This window comes from Pyrus communis, chromosome 9 (genome assembly GCF_963583255.1).
Source record: "Pyrus communis chromosome 9, drPyrComm1.1, whole genome shotgun sequence".
In the NCBI taxonomy this organism is placed as follows: domain Eukaryota; kingdom Viridiplantae; phylum Streptophyta; class Magnoliopsida; order Rosales; family Rosaceae; genus Pyrus; species Pyrus communis.
The window spans coordinates 18,371,556-18,388,645 of NC_084811.1; the positions used below are offsets into that span (position 1 = coordinate 18,371,556).

General features: G+C 38.0%; 2 protein-coding genes across 2 annotated transcripts; both read right to left on the bottom strand.

Annotated features, from left to right (window-relative positions):
• Positions 1 to 1,403: 1,403 nt before the first annotated feature.
• Positions 1,404 to 3,143, bottom strand: LOC137744448 (uncharacterized). The gene is made up of 4 exons (XM_068484257.1): positions 2,582 to 3,143; positions 2,083 to 2,219; positions 1,911 to 1,970; positions 1,404 to 1,805 (listed from the first exon to the last, which is right to left on the bottom strand). The coding sequence occupies exons 1-4, from the start codon at positions 3,141 to 3,143 to the stop codon at positions 1,404 to 1,406; spliced, it is 1,161 nt and encodes a 386-aa protein (XP_068340358.1).
• A 9,520-nt stretch (positions 3,144 to 12,663) lies between these two features.
• Positions 12,664 to 15,451, bottom strand: LOC137745224 (G2/mitotic-specific cyclin S13-6-like). Its single transcript, XM_068485141.1, has 7 exons — positions 15,361 to 15,451; positions 14,846 to 14,987; positions 14,685 to 14,745; positions 14,271 to 14,594; positions 13,615 to 14,154; positions 13,338 to 13,516; positions 12,664 to 13,237 (listed from the first exon to the last, which is right to left on the bottom strand). Exons 1-7 carry the CDS (start codon positions 15,398 to 15,400, stop codon positions 13,030 to 13,032), a joined length of 1,494 nt encoding a protein of 497 aa, XP_068341242.1. The 5' UTR covers positions 15,401 to 15,451; the 3' UTR covers positions 12,664 to 13,029.
• Positions 15,452 to 17,090: the final 1,639 nt, after the last annotated feature.

The following is a 17,090-nucleotide window of genomic DNA, read 5'->3' on the forward strand; positions in this document are numbered from 1 at the left end:
CACCGGGGGTGCAGGTTATGAGCTCTCTATGCATATCACGTAACTACTACGTCACAACTATAAACTATAACTTACCTAGCAATTACCTGTACGTTTGCAGCACCAAACATACATATATGCAACTACTAATGCATAAATAAATAGGCAAACACTATGCATGACATTTAAAATGTATAAACACTCCATATCATTTTCTGGGAAAAACCACAAGTATATAGGTATATACGGAATACCAAAAGCCCACTCACTGGTATGTGGAAAGGTCGTAACCCCCTTGCCTCGAGTGACTGTGCTCGTCCTCGGGATATGTATCACCTATATACGAAACAACTATAAAAACGTCAATTTAAAGCACATAACCAAAACTAGGTAATAACTTCTCATACAATGCTCAAATGAGGTGTGTGAATACACCTATGTGATCTACTCAACCTCACGAACATCCCCATATTTTTAAAATAATTTTCCAAGATTTCACGTGCCGCCACGCGCCAGCCAAGGCACAGCCAGACTCGCCGGCCACACAGACAGAACCCCTGACGGTGTTAGGGAATATTTCGTCCAAAAGCAAGCATATTCCGTTAAAACTAGCCTGACGCCGTTAACTGCCATTAGGAATATTCGGTCAGAGTTGACAGAATATTCGCCGTCTTCTCCGGTGAGTCTCGCCGGCCGCCGCCGTTTGCAACTCGAATTCTCGTCGGAAACTGGAAAATTTTCAAAACTTCATATCTTCTTCATTTCTCAACCAAATTCCATGAAATTGGTACCAAATTAAAGCTTACAAAGAGTAGAACAAAACCTTACCACTTTGAAGCCCTAAAACCAACGGAATCTAGCTGGAAAATCCCACGATATTTTGGCCAAACCTACAACTCACTAAAACTGGGCTTCCCGACGTCCAAAACGCTTCAACTTTCTTCTCCGAGCTTCGTGAGGACCTCCTAAAGCTCCCTATGACCTTAAAAACTCCTAAAAACTTCACGATCACGTGTGCATGAACAGTGCATGAAAACTGGGGTTAGGGTTCTCGAGGTTTTCGAAGGCTTCAATTCTCACAAATAGTATGGATGAAATCAGGAGCTTACAAGGAGTTCGAATCTTACCTTCTAGACATTGTTCCGTGCGTGCGAGATTGGTTTTGAAGTTCGTCTGTACAATTGCAAAGGAAATGGGATGAAGTCTGAGAGAGAAGAGAGAGAGAGAGAGTCACGGGAATAGTATGGGTGTGTGTGTGTGTCATGTAAAGTCAACCACCAAAAACAACAAAACAACACCCCACAACACCCATTAACATTTTAGTCTTTTCGCACCTACGGTACAAATAATCCGGGACGGGCTGTCACAACCTACCCCTTTCAGAAAATTTCATCCTGAAATTCACAACAACTACAACCCAAACACTAGTAACCAAAGAATAACCGAGGATACAAATCTCTCATCCGGTCCTCCGTCTCCCAAGTAACCTCCTCCGCTGAGTGATTCCTCCACAAAACTTTCACTAAACTTACAATCTTGTTCCTCAAAACCTTTTCCTTCCAATCCAGGATCGTTAATGGTTCCTCGTCATATGTCAAATCCGGATTAATTTCCAATGGTTGAGGTGGTATCACATGCGACGGATCCGCAATGTAATGACGAAGCATGGACACATGAAAAACATTATGCACTTTAGCTAGCTCAGAAGGCAACTCAAGCCTGTAAGCCACTTCACCAACTCGCTCGGTGATCATATACGGTCCGATATACCTGGGACTTAACTTACCTTTCTTCCTGAACCGTACAACACCTATCCACGGTGAAAGCTTCAAAAACACCCAATCACCAACTTTATACACTCTGTCAGTGGCATGCCGGTCCGCTAAGCTCTTTTGTCAATCCTCGGCCACTTTCAGGTTAGACTTAATTACCTGAACATTTTGAGTAGTCTCCTCTACAATCTCGGGGCCCACCAAAACTCTTTCTCCGACCTCTGACCAACACAAGGGTGTACGACAAGATTTACCATACAGTGCCTCAAATGGTGACATGCCGATACTCGAATGAAAGTTGTTGTTGTAGGCAAATTCCATTAAATCCAACCGCTTGTGCCAAGCATCGCCAAACTGCAACACCAAAGATCTCAACATATCCTCCAACGTCTGAATGGTCCTCTCTGATTGTCCGTCTGTCTGAGGATGTTATGTCGTACTGTAAAGTAATCTTGTACCCAAAGCTTCCTGAAAAGCCACCCAAAATTTAGAAGTAAATCTTGGGTCGCGATCCTAGACAATACTCACTGGAACACCATGGTACTTCACGATCTTCGATATGAATAATTTAGCTAATCGGCCCAAATAATACATTTTCCTCACTAGAATAAAATGCGTTGACTTAGTAAGCCGATCAACTATCACCCAAATGCCGTCAGAACCATTATGTGTACGTGGAAGCTTGTACACAAAATCCATAGTAATATTTTCCCATTTCCACTCTGGAACGGGAAGCAGCTATAACAACCCAAACGGCTTCTTCCTTTTTGCTTTAACTTGTTGGCAAATGGCACACCTACTCAGATACTCAGCTATCTCTCTTTTCATACCCGGCCAATAATAAAATGGTCGAATGGTATGATACATTTTAGTAGCTCCTGGATGCATCGCATAAGCTGAAATATGCGCTTCATCAAGAATTGCTTTCTTTAATTCCAAATTATTCAGCACAAACATTCTACTCTCCTGCACAAGCATGCCATTCAATTCTCGAACTCTGAAGTCTTTCATTTTCCCCTGGTTCCTTGCTTGAATTATTTCCTGGGTCTCTTCATCACCCATCTGGGCTTCAAGTACACGATCAATTAAAATCGGCCTAACTTGAAAATTAGCAAGTAAAGCTACCTCCTGATCTTCTACCTCTAACCTCACTCCAGTTGATCTCAAGTTTGCCAGAAGAGGAACACGACTAGCGTACAATGCATTAATACGGCCCTGAGATTTTCTGCTAAGTGCATCAGCTACCACATTCGCACGACCAGGGTGATAATCAATCGTGCAATCATAATCACTAAGCAGTTCCAACCATCTCCGCTGACTAAGATTAAGATCCCTCTGCGTGAAAAGATATTGAAGACTTATGATCCGTAAAGATCTTGCATTTTTGTCCATATAGATAATGTCTCCACATCTTCAAAGCAAAGATAATGGCCACTAACTCCAAATCATGTGTAGGGTAATTCAACTCATGAGGATTTAATTGTCGTGAAGCGTAAGCAATCACCCTACCATGCTGCATCAGCACACATCCCAGACCATTTAAGGAAGAATCACTGTAGACTTTGAAACTACCACTGTCATCCGGGAGTGCCAAAACAGGTGCATGAGTGAGACAATAGTTCAATTGCTGGAAACTCTGCTCACAATTATCATCCCACTCAAATTTAACATCCTTCCTCGTTAACCTCGTCAGTGGTAAAGCAATCACGGAAAAATCCTTAACAAACCGCTGGTAATACCTTGCTAAGCCAAGAAAGCTCCTCACCTCAATGACGGTCCGTGGTTGCTCCCACTTCTCCACTACTGCTACCTTTTGAGGATCCACCAAAAACAACAAAACAACACCCCACAACACCTATTAACGTCCAAGGGCATTTTAGTCTTTTCGCACCTACGATACAAATAATCCGGGACGGGCTATCACACTTTGAATGTGAAGGCCTTTTTTTTTTTAAAAATTTTTTTTTTTTAATTTTTAATTTTATTTTAGTTTTCTTTTGGGAAAATATATCCGGGAGAGATGTTGGAGAAAAATGTGAAAGAGGGGAGGGGAGTGAAAGAGAAAAAAACGTGGAAATGGCGAGAGGTTATGTTTATATTTTTAAAATAGAGATATGCTATGATACATGTGAGTGTGGAAAGAAAAACAACATCAAAATTTCATTACTGTCTATAATTTTATTTTGTAATAGAAGACCAAATTATATTTTCTTGATAATTTTTTATTTATTAATCTGTAGTTTATGCGTTCTAAAAGAAAGAATATTGTAGTCAAAATTTCAATACTTATTCATTAAATAAAAAGAATCCCAAATTTCAATTTGCTCCCCTCTCCCCACTGTCTCCACCGTCTTATATGCATCAGAGCCTCATTAATTTCATAACTACAATCAATCCAACTTCGTGAATGATGAATAATGATTCAAGAATTATTGAGCAATATGGTCTACAACAATCCTTCCCATCTTTGCGGACAACACTTTATAATTTCATTTTTTTCATCATACAAATAAAATTTCTTTTTCTTTTTCTTTTTCCTTTGCTTTATTTAAAGAAAATGGATATTTAATTATTAAAATAATTAGAACAATAGTTCCTAAACTTAGCTCAATTGGAGCTTTGATCCCTAATGCAGGGAGCGTGGTGGTAAATAAAAAATGAAAATGAAATGAATAGGATACGATAGGTATAAAAAAAAATTGATAGATAGGTAGGGTCTACTATCTCTTAGTGTAATGAGAGACTTGAAAACTCTAAGAAGTTTATTTCTAGTACCAGCCTACGACGTTGACAACTAGAAGAACAAAGTAGCAAGAGAAATGCACTTAAAAACGAGTTTACAACTCAAACTTCAATATTATATTTCAAACAACTTTTCCCTTTCTGCCTTACAAATACAACTATATGCAAGCTTACAACTTAAAATGAGAAATATTATAATACTTAAATTTCAGCTGCCACTTATTAAATATAATAATGCCTTTGGTCTATGGCCTACATCATTGTCCCATTCTTGAAGAAAACTCATTCTCGAGTTTTGTTTAGTCTTTCTTGATCTTTTGGATGTCCGACCAATCATTTTCCACAATAGCCATGTAAAAGCACAAATTTTCCAAGGACTCCAGATTGTAGAGCAGTTGAAATATTTTTTTTTTTTTTTTTCCGTATGCCACCTTCTCATGTTCCATGTAGATTTTAATCTTTTCTTGATGAGAGCAGTTGTATTAGAAAGCACATAAAATTTCCAACAAATATCTTTATTTTATGACTTGAAAAACTGTAGAGATAATTTGAATAATATGAAAAAGTTCTTTGCTCCAAATAAAATCTTGTAACATGACAAGCAACGAATGATTCCCAAACATAATCATAAAAGTAAGGGAAATCAATAAGGGGTTTTACCACCAGGTTTAGCTTCTCAAAATTTGTTCAGCCATTGAACCTAAAACTTCATCACCATTTACTCCATCAAGTATAGGGCAAAATTATAATCCTTACAACGATTAACTTCATGATCACCCAAATATCGATTAGGGCTCTGGTAATCAACTGATGCAAGGAGCAGCGTGTTAGTAAATAAAAAAGAAAAAAAAAAGGATAGATAGGTAGGGTCCGTTATCTTTTAGTGCAAAGAGAGATTTGAAAATTCTAAGAACTTCGCTTCTAATGCCAACCTACGATGAACAAAGTAACAAACTGTTAAACAAGACAAAGACAATAAAATGATGGAGTGAAATACTCTGAATCTTCCATTAATCAAAACAAGGATAATTTCAGGTCTCCTATCGCACTAGGAGATAGTTGACCTTTCCTGTCTATCCAATCCTATCTTTTTATTTTATTTTTATTTTTATTTACCACCACGATGCGCCCTACATCAGCTAGTAATCAGAGTTAGGAAACATCCAAAAGAACGTTACCAAGCTCTGATAACCAACTAATGCAGGGCACAACGTAGTGGTAAATAAAAATGAAAATAAAACAAAGAAATAGGATAGATAGGTAGGGTCTACTATGTCCTAATGCAAGGAGACCTGGAACCATATACACTTTGGTTCTAATACCAACCTACAACGTAGACAACTAGAAGAACAAAGCTTCAAACTCTTTAACAAGAGAAAGGCACAAAAACCAGGTTCCAACTCAAATTTTAATATGATAATTCAAACAACTTATCTTCCTTCAACCTTACAAATACTTGTATTTATATGCTTACAACTTAAATGAGAAATATGAAAAGACAAATGAAATGAATACTTACAGGATAACTCCCAAAAAGCTAAAAGATTCAGATAAACATAAGCCACAAACTTAAAGCAGGGATACATGCATTATAGCTCCCAAAAAAATGCATGTATTTTATTACAACATTAAGGTCATCTCCAACCTAGTAGGCTAAAGGGTCATAAGCCAAAGGTTAGCCCGTTTTGACACAAAATCCATTTCCTATGGAGATCTGGGCCAAAAATCTTGGGACCCACAGGGCCAAAATCCAACCAAATGGACAACGGGATAGCCATGCAGCTAGCCCGTTCAATTGGGTCTAACTGTACTGCTAGCTGACGTCAGCTAACGTTTCTTTTAAGACAAAATTTAAAAAATAAAATAAAAAATTATATTTTTTCCTATAAATACCTGAGTCATTTCTACACAATTTCTCACATCATTTTCACCATTCTATACTATCTTAACTCATTTTAATGTCTAAGTTGTTAACATGCAAGTAAAATTAAAATATTTAATAACATGAATCTTAAACAACATGAAACTTAAAACAACATTTAACAAATAACAACACAATCTCCACTTTAGTGACACGTGTCACTCGAAATCCTATCTGAAAAATTATTAAGATTATATCAAGATAAGAAATGCAGAGCCTTATTCATTTAGCGACAAGTGAAAATGAAACCCTAGCCAAATGAAAATGAAACCCTAGATGAAGCTTTTATAGTAGGCTTTGTTTCAGACAAGAAAGGAGACAAGAAGAGACACATGTCATGTGCATGCACAATCTGAAAAGATCTACAGTTGAAAAACACTCTCGTAGAAAAGGCCGTCAAAAAGCTCATGTGGGTTACCTTAAAGTGTATGCCCAGCTTGCGTGAAAGCAGCGAGAAGTTTTGACAAGATAGAATGAACTGGAAATAATGGCATGAAATGCATATGTATGAACAAACCTTTGATGAGAGAAATTAAGCTCTTAAGATGAATATTTCCAACAGCATGATCCCAATCAAGTATTTTAACCCTAAAACTAATTAGAGCATGTGTGGTACAGTTTACAACATTTGACAAGAGAAGCCAAACAATAAAGCTATACCTCACATGGTAATTTAATTCAATTAACCAATAAAATTAAAGATCAAACTTAAAATAACAAATTACTGAAGGGGCTAAAAAATAACTCCCTTTGGTTGGAGATCGTATATAAATATGGTCTGACACTGTTTATTAAAAAAATAATTTCCTGTGGGTCTATAATCTGGGCGGGGGCTAAACATAGCCTCTTCAATTAGAGATGGCCTAAGTCATTCACTCATTTGGGACAATGACTCTCAAGTGCTATAGTAATGGTTTAAACTTATTAATAGGGATGTACTAGTTGGATTGATGTTTTGACTAGTACAAAAGTAACGTTGAACTACACTATAGTTGGAATCAAGGTAGGGGGTTTTGGGGACATCTATAATGATTGAATGTTTGGACTTATTAAGGTTTGTCAAACTTGTTCTTGTTAATATGTGAGAATTGATATGTTTATGTTTGTTTGGTTGGTAATTAGAATGACTGGTTTGACCACTTACTCTTCTTGGAAATAATATGATTGAGATGATATGGAATTATTGTTGATATTATTCAAATAATTATGCCATGCATATAAATGACGACATTCATATCATGCATTTCAATGATGAGAGACATGAGTCATGGGAGTTACATGGGCTTGTGCCGTGAGAATTGGAATGGTATTATGTATTGGAAAAATGGATCTGACTCTCCTAGAGACCAAGGTTTCCGATGAGAATAATTGAGCGATGATAAAGACGATCTTTAATTAAAGGATAACTTGGCGACCGAGAGATGGACAATGTGGTTGGAAAGATCAATGGAAAGTGAACGGTTGTGTTTGCACCTAAAATATGCACAATGTTACTTATTTGGGCCTAAAGCCAAATTTTGGCAATTTGTGGGGTTTTTGTGCAATTAGGCTAACTTGCAAGATATTTGGCTACATCAAGTGGAATGGTTTTGCATTAAAATAATGTTTCTCCACATGGTTTGAAGCGATGGCTTTATTGCGGTAAGGATGTTGGCAAACTTAGGAGATGGACATGTCGTGGAAAACCAACTTGTTTCTTTTAAATATTAATTAATTGCAAGTGAGATTAATGGACATGTGGTGGAAATCTAGATGGCTTCTTTTAATATTAATTCATTGCAAGTGGGCGGTGAAGTTCTCTGCACAGGTTCAAAGTCTCTCTTAGTTCTCCATATAAAGAAGCAAAGGTAGAAGGTTTAGAGACACTCAAGCAATCAATCAAACAACTCGAGTCAATTCAACTCCTCAATTTACAATGCCTTGAATCAACTTCAATTTCCTTATAAATATTTACTTTTAGCCAAGCACCCTTTACTTTCTTTGTGTTTAGCTCTGCTACTCTTTCGACAATATCAATTTCCTTTATATTTTCATTTCAACCCTTCCCTAAACCACCAGAAATTGCCCACAAGACTAGAGCAACTTGCTCGATTCCTTGGGAACAAGCTCCAACCTTGTATTTGACATCCCTTTGTACTTCTTATGCTTTGTAATATAAATAATTACATTTATGTACATCTACATTTCCAATCATTTAAATTACAAGCAATTTACATTACTAGTCATTCACTTTCCCTTGTCATTTATACTTCCAACAAACTTGCCATTTTCATATCGTTACAATTCTCCACATAAGTAAAGTCCTTATCATCAAGGCAAAGTAAGACCCTTGATTTGAGCTACTCCCACTCAATGGTGCAATCTCTTGGTTAGAAGTCAAACTCAGGCCCAATCTCAATCATTTAAATCCCGTCTACTAGCAGCAAGTAGTAGTGGAACGCTCACAACCACCAATTTCTTGTTCGAGTAAATTTCTAGCATGCTCTTGAGGCCCATGGTGAATTTAGAGGGCAAACAAGTTTTGTTTAATGGGTGTCAATTTATATAACAAGACACTCGAGTCCAAACCACGATATGGAACGTGTGAGGCCTTATGTGCTTTGGAGTATGGATTAATGAGAATAGAGGTGAAATTATTGTTTATAATCTCTCAAGATTGAAATCTATGGTTGTGTGTCATGTTGTTTCGTCTGATCAATTATTCAAGATGAGCTTTATTTTCCTATTGAGTTGTGGTTTCGCTCACCCCTTCATAGATCTTATAGGTATTGAACCGGAAACCTAAAGTGTAAAGAGTTGGAAACTAGCTAGAAGTTATCATCAGAGTTTTCATATGTAATAATCAAGTTTTAAACAAGAGAATAAGGAACCTTTATTGTATAGCTTGTGAGTTGTAACTTCTTATGTAAATTATTAGTATCATTAGGCTCTCGTTCAAAATTTTAGGCCATCTCTAACAAACCCGGCCAAAGGGCCATAGGGCTAAAAATAGCCCGAACTGACATAAAAATCATCTCCAACTGAAGGTTAGGACAAAGGGATTGTGGGCCCCATCGAGCCATAATTGTACAATCGGGCTAACCGGTTGGCCCGAACCAACCAACCAACTAACCCCGGGCTAGTCCAGAAATTCAAGCCCAATGGCTACCTAGCGACATGATGCTTGGTAACCATTGGATTTGTTTTTTTTTTTTTTTTACAAAATTAAAAATTCTAATTTTTTTCCCTATAACTCCCTAAGCCGTTAAAGAACTTTAAATAACATTAAACAATATTAAACAATATTAAACAACATTAAATAATATTTAACTTAAACAACATTAAAGAACACAATCTCAACCCTAGTACTAGTTGGGGAAGTTATTCAAACTTAAACAACATTAAAAAAAAAAAAAAAAACATTTAACAACATAAAACTTAAATGCATACTCCATGCTTCTTTTAGCCCAAAGATGTGCAACAAGATCCTGTTGTAGGTACTTATTTGTGGCACGCGAACGTATCATCTTATGACACCTCATGTACTCATTTAAAGAGATTAAGTTCTTGGATCCAAAGGCAAATTAGGCCCATCATATATTTTTGCACGAGCCCTCCTTGACCTATTTGGATCATCTTAGTCGGCATCAGACTCTCCATCAATATAGCCATCTCGCTTATCCTCCAGAATCATGTTGTGTAATATGATGCATGACATCATGATGGAGTTCAATTTACCTTGACTCCACCCTCTTGCCGGTTCCTTGATGATCTTCCATCTTGCTTGTAGAATACCGAAAGCTTTCTCAACATCTTTCCGGTATGCCTCTTGGTGTAAGGTAAACCACCTTTGGGTGTCATCCATAGGGTTTGCAATTGCTTGGATAAGTGTCGCCCACTTTGGGTAAATGTCATATGCCAAGTAATACCCCATATTGTACTGATGCCCGTTGATGTAGTACTCAAGTTAAGGTGATTTACCCTCCGTTAGGTTATTGAAGAGGGGTGAACACCCAAGAACTGTAATGGCATTTTGGCATCTTGGGATTCCAAAGAAAGCATGCTAGATCCATGTGTCAAACGAGGCAACCGCCTCTAACACAATAGTTGGCTTTCTCAATCTTCCGCTATAATATTTGCCATCATCCGGTGGGACAATTCTTCCATTGCCAATGCATGCAATCTAATGACCCTATCATGCCTGGAAAGCCACAGTCTTTAACTTTGCGAAGGAACTGATCCAAATCTGCTTAATTTGGTTCACAGAGGTGCTTCTCTTTGTAAAACTGAACAATTGTGTGACAGAATTCAGTAAATTATCAAGGCATGCAGACTCAAACATACCATATGTCCATCACATCAGCTGGGGAGGCATAGGCCAGCATTCTGAGTGCAATAGTAACCTTTTGATGAAGTGAGAAACCAGGGCAACCTGCTCTGTCCAGTTTCTATCAAAAGTATGGATTGATATGTTGGACATCATGAAGTAAATGCTCGAAAACATGGAGCCTCATCCGGAAGCGACGTCTGAAATCCTCTTCTATGTACAATTAGTTAGGGTTGAAGTAGTTGTTCATTAGAGTTTCATGCGCCATCTCTCTATTTCGTGGTTTGTAAGAGCGACCAGCAGCAGAGCCACCTCATTAAGGTTGTTCTTTAGTTGGCTCACACGCCATGACCCCAGCCATGGTTGCCATATATGATGTGTTGCGTCATGCTTCATCTTCTTCATTGAACTCCTCATCTTCTCGTCTTATCTACGCCCATTTATCTTCCAATTCGGAATTGGATGAGGACCCCTAGTTGGAATCTGAAGAAGATCCAAAGTTGGAATTCATTACAAACTTGAGTTGAAAGAGATATTGGAGAGGGCAAAGCTAAAGGTGTGTGAATTATAGCCCAATATCCACCCTATTTATATGGACTTTGGAAGTTGAAGATAAAAAAAAGTGCCACGCAAATGAAAATCCTATCTAAAATTTTCACAACTAATTACATCTCGACACGTGGCACTTGAAATCCTATTCGAAAAATTGTTGAGATTACATATCGACAAGAAATATGGAGAGTTACTCATATATCGACACGTGACACTTGAAATCCGAGACGTAAAATTATTGAGATTGCATATTGACAAGAAGTCTGCAAAGTTACTCACTTTAGCGACACATGTCAGTCGAAATTCTATCTGAAAAATTATTGAGATTCCATCTCGAAAAATTATTGAGGTAGTTTAATTTAAGTAACCATATTAATTCAATTAAAATAATAAATTACATTTGGCCTATGGCCTTTTGGCCCCCTCGGTTGGAGATGATTTTTGTCACAGGGCTATGTTTAGCCTATGACTCTTTGGCCCCTTTGTTGGAGATGGTAAGAAATATGGTCTGGCACTATTTATTAAAATATTAATTTCTTGGAGGGCTATAGGGCTAAAGGGAGCCTCTGACCCTCTTTCGGTTGGAGATGGCCTTAGTGTTCAAGGAATGCTCTGGTTTTATTTATATTTTATTCACTTATTTTTATTTCATCTTGATTATAGAAGTTCATAATTCTATAATTGGAATGTGATTCGCGCCTTAAGAAGAAGAAGAAAAATTTATTATCCTGGAAGCACTATGTCGACTACTTTGTTTCTCAATCTAGAGAGATGTCCTCCAATGTAATGTGCCCCAATTGGTCCTTGGTCTTGTCCAAGCCATTTCGTGCAAGATTGTAAAAATTCAGCACGAATGTAAATATTTCGTCATCTTTTCCCATGTTTCACTCTTTCCCTTCGCCATTCGAATCCGAGAGGCCTTAACTTGTTGTCACCAATCTTTTTGTCTTCGGGAACTTCCTTAAAATCAAGGATGTGTCATCTACCGCTGTCAGCCAATCTAAGAGATCCTCCGGTTGCATCCACCATGAAACTTAGGGATTTTGGTTTTGAATCCGGAAACTGTCTTGGTTTGTTGATTCCCAGGGTGATGAGATGATCTCATCACCCCTGGGAATGAACATTTTGCCTTGCACTAAAAATTCTGAACTTATTTTATGTGGAGTAATAGTCATTTTGACTAATTCCGATAGAATTTTCATCATTTTTCCCCATTTAACACTTTATTTTAGATGGAATTTTCAAGGACTCAAAATGATCATATTAGACTCAAAGATCATTTCCTTGCAACAAAATGAAATTGAAGGATGTCTCCTAAAATACATATATCCAATCCGTTCATGAAGGGTTACTGCTGGGATCGGATTTCTGTCCCTAGCCTCAACAATTTTGTTGTTGTTGAATTTAACCACCAAGTTACGATGAACGGACTTGATATGTTACTGGCAGTCTACACATTTGCTTGCTTGCTGGCTCTGCTTTCCTTGCATTGCGCATAGCGTTTTGCATTTCAAGCAGTCAGCCCGAGCATGGTATTATTCGTCACATAAGATTTTCTGTGTTTCAACTTGATTTTGTTGCAGGGAAAAAGGTCAAGTGTGTGAGTTAGAATTAATGAATGAATGAAGCGAATAGTACATCACTTGTTCTGATTGACCATACTAGCTTGACAAGATATAAAAAACACATAAAATTGCACCCGGCCATGCGGCACCATGACCTCACGTTCACATAAAGCAGTGTCAATGTGATGATGATTAAACTACTCTGGCCTTGGCAGCAGCAGCACCAATACTAGTGATGGACGTGGATGTGGACGGAGTTCCGGCTCGAGCCAAGAGAGCTTTGGCCGGTGGAAGCAGTGCAACAGCTCCGTGCTCTGAATTTGAGTACTTGCTGTACACACCTTGAAGTTTACTTTTTGTTGCCATTGCGTGCAAGCTCGCCAATAGTTTGGAACAATCTCTGTTGGTGAGCCCAGAACACTTACGTTAGTTCCAGATATACTAGTAACATTACATTGCACAAAAAGAAAGGAAACAGAAAGAGGAGAGAATTGAGTTACCTGAGCTGAGGTTCTGAGAAACCAGTGTGAAGCTTGAGTGTCTCGGACCAAACGGGAATCTTGTTTAAAGTGCATTTGGCAACATAGACTGCTGAGGCTGCAATCATGGAGGGGCAGTACATAGTCGTGGTGTAGTGCATCGTAGCTAACTCCGCCAGAAAATAAACCATGTTTTCCATCTGCATATTCAATTTCAAATTATTAATTTATTCAAATTCAGACGAACAAGCCAGAACACAGAGAGAAGACACGAATTAGAGAAGAAAAGACTACTGACTTGGTGATCTGGAATTGACGCTTTGATGAAACGAACGAGGAACACATAAAGTGTAGGCACAGTCAAGGTCCATTCGAGTTTTCCAAGTATCTTCTTCTCCATGATGAGTATCTGAGAATGAGTGTAAGCCCTGTCTGAAAGGCAAACAAAGTCATTGACTTCAGGGGCCCAGATTTCTTCATACTTGGAGGCAATCAGCATAGCACTGATGCCGACTAACTGTAACTCCTTCCTGGGCACAATCTTAACCGCAAGGAAGCGATCAATTATATTGATGGCCAGGTAGAATGTCTCAGGAGAGAGTTCAAACTTGGTATGCACATCAACCAGCCAATCCACCAGAATTGCTCTCATGTTTTCATTAATCTCGGGTTGTGAGTCCATGTAGTCATGGGGGCGGTTCTCATTCTCAACAAGCTTATAAAACTTGTACATGTCCTCAATGTATTCAACAGCAGCCAATTCATTGCCGGCGTCATTTGCATCAATATCAACAATATTATTATGGCTCTTTGGTTTATCAGTCACACCACAAGCAGCCTGCCAATTGAAACAACAACATTAATAATCATATATAATTTATACACACACACACACACTTTACAACTTACAACAGAAAAAACGTCAAAATTAACTTTCAAACAACAATTTCTTACCTTGCTTCGAGCAGTAAGGACTGAAGTATAAGTTGGTGCTTTCTTCCTTGAGGTTCCCTCTGCCTCCTTTTTCTTGTTAACCGGCTTAGTGGTCATGCTCTCTTCCTCTGTTGCCTTGACTTCCCTGGCCTTGGCCTGGTTAACATTCACCTTCTTCTGAGCCGCCGCTGCCACCTCCTTTGGTACCTCAGCTCTTTTAACACCATCAACAACAGCATTCACCTTCTGCTGAGCCACTGCTGCCACCTCCTTTGGTACCTCAGCTCTTTTAACCCCATCAACAACAACAGGAGCATCTCTTTTCACATTTAGACCAATTTGTTTCTGTACATCGATTACTAATTTTTAGAGAACAAGAGATAACAATAACGATAATAAATAATAAGTAATAAAGTAGAATGGGGAAGGACGAACCTTATTGTTTTGGGCAGCTGCTGCAGCCTGCGCATTAGCGAGTAATTGAGCGCAAAAGCTCCTAAAACAAGAAGAGAGTAATAAGTAAGCAAGAAAAACAAAGAAAGGACAAATGAGAGGAATCACGAAAGAAACAAAGTAAAAAGCAGCATCAAGCAAACCTTGTTACTGGCCGATTAGGCTTGGCGTCTATTACCACATTTCCAATATCGCCTAGCGCTGTTCGCCTTCTGCCATCGCCAGCGGCAACAACATTCTTTTTCAGCGGCCTACCTCCTCCTCTCTCCGCAACTGCTGCCTCACCTGTAAGTTACAACAAATAGACTCTAGAATCAATGTACGAAACAAGTCAAAGAAAACTATTTTCGCTTTGGTTGCGGGGACAAAATCAAGACAGCGAAATGAACCCGAAAACCCATCATGTACTGGGAAGCCCAATCCAAGAAAAACAACAAGTCTTGAATCGGTTTAGTAGGTGAAGTTTTCTGAAATATAAACCCTAAATCCTAAATCCAATCAAGATTAATCCAATCCTTAACAAATAATAAACTCTAAATTCTTAAACCCAAGAGACAAACCAGAAAATCTTTGATCCAATTCTTTAATTAATCAAATCAAACAAACAATAATTTTGGAGCAAAAGAAACCCATCATCGAATCAGCGTAAAAGGAATACCTCTCGCTTGTTGTGGAACAACTACTGCTCTGGAAGCCATTCCGAATCGTTTCGTTCTCTGTCTCTCTCTCTCTCTCTCTTTTGCAGGGAAGGGAAGCGAAGAGAAGCCTAGGATTATCAGAGGCCGTGTTCCGTATTTGAAGAAGGTAGCCGACGCGTCGCTCCAACGGTCGAATTTTACTTTTAGTTTCGATCCGTTGGATGACTACTTCATCCTACGGCGTAGGTTCGTCTTGGAGCCGTTGGAGGCCGAACTAAAAAGTTACCGTTGGTGTTGGGTTATTATTACAAATTAATTATTATATTAGGGAATATAGTCGGCTGAAGGTGTCAGGGAAGGCGCGGTCACCCACTAACATAGCTGTAGTGGAACACGTGGATGAAGCCAAACTAGCGGCCTTTGATTTTGTTTACTGCTCGATTAATGTATGAATATTTGCTTTCTTTCGAGATTTGTGTATATTCATTATATAAATTTTAAAATTTAATTTTATTTAATGATAATAAATAGGATATAAAGTATCATTAACACTTAAGAGTGATCAGCAGAAATATTTTCTCCCCGTATAATCAGGCTAACTTTTGTAAATCGTTAATTCTAATTTTAATTTTATTTAAATATCATTTAGAAATTACATACGAAAAAAAAATTCCTTAAATTTTATCACAGGAGGTCCAATATACTTAGAATACGAGTTGAAGCACGTTTCATAATACAAGTAGAGAAATACAAAAATATTTTCTCTCTACATATATTATAATACATAATATACCGGCTTTTGTTCTAAATACATGAACCTCTCCTACTTAGGGGTGGTTCGGTATGGGATACCATACCGAAACTAGTATCCCGAATCCCAAACCAAAATTTTTCGGGGCGGGAATTTGAAGACCAATCCCAAACCAAATTTTCGGGAATCCCAAATTTCGGGAATTCCGAAATATTTTCTGGATTTTGGGACAAATCGGGAATCCCAAATTGAAATATGAAATTATGAATTGTTCTTCAAATATATAATTCAAGAACACATTCATGAACTAGGAATTTCATTTCATTCACACTACCATTTAATTGAACACTGGCATGCCTGATTGTTTTTATCATAGTCAAAATTCAAATTAATTAAACCCTTTTTGCAATATGTTGAGAGACAAAAGAATCAAGTCTTCTAAAATCATCAGCCATGGCAGCAACAATAATAAAATCCACATGAATATCAAACAAAACATGAAAAATATGCAAGGTGTAGGGCATTCCAGGTTGCAGAGCATGAATTAGAAAGTACTAGCATCAATTATAAAAGAATAATATATATATAATAATTAATATTATATATTTTCGGTTCGGTATGGGATTCCCGAAATATCGAGAAGCCAATCCCGAATCCCATACCGAAATTTTGGGATCGATTCGGGATAGTATCCCGAAAACTTCGGGAATTTCGGTTTGGGAAATTTTTGGTTTGGGATCGGGATTTTTTCGGTTCGGTTCGGAATTTTTGGGAATTTTTTCCACCCCTACTCCTACTCCCACTATTTCCCTCAAACAGGCAAATTTGCGTTGTAAACAAGTTGACATTCTTCCCATAAACCTAAGCTCTCACTGCCACTGCCGTTGCCACAACACCCCAGGCATAAGCCCAAGAGGAAAGAAATCTAAAACAAACTAAACTCACTGTTATGCCATGACATATCATGTTTTAGTTTTTATTTTTTACTTTTTGTGTGTG

What these genes read in the sequence shown, in the direction of transcription:
- LOC137744448 (XM_068484257.1), bottom strand. Translation starts at nt 3,143, where the DNA reads ATGGACAAAAATGCAAGATCTTTACGGATCATAAGTCTTCAATATCTT. An exon ending in ACCATTTTATTATTGGCCGG is followed by an intron (nt 2,220 to 2,581) that starts GTATGAAAAGAG and finishes GTGGCTTTTCAG; the next exon opens with GAAGCTTTGGGTACAAGATT. An exon ending in AGACTACTCAAAATGTTCAG is followed by an intron (nt 1,806 to 1,910) that starts GTAATTAAGTCT and finishes GTGTTTTTGAAG; the next exon opens with CTTTCACCGTGGATAGGTGT.
- LOC137745224 (XM_068485141.1), bottom strand. Translation starts at nt 15,400, where the DNA reads ATGGCTTCCAGAGCAGTAGTTGTTCCACAACAAGCGAGAG. An exon ending in CCTAATCGGCCAGTAACAAG is followed by an intron (nt 14,746 to 14,845) that starts GTTTGCTTGATG and finishes TTCTTGTTTTAG; the next exon opens with GAGCTTTTGCGCTCAATTAC. An exon ending in TCCTTACTGCTCGAAGCAAG is followed by an intron (nt 14,155 to 14,270) that starts GTAAGAAATTGT and finishes TTCAATTGGCAG; the next exon opens with GCTGCTTGTGGTGTGACTGA.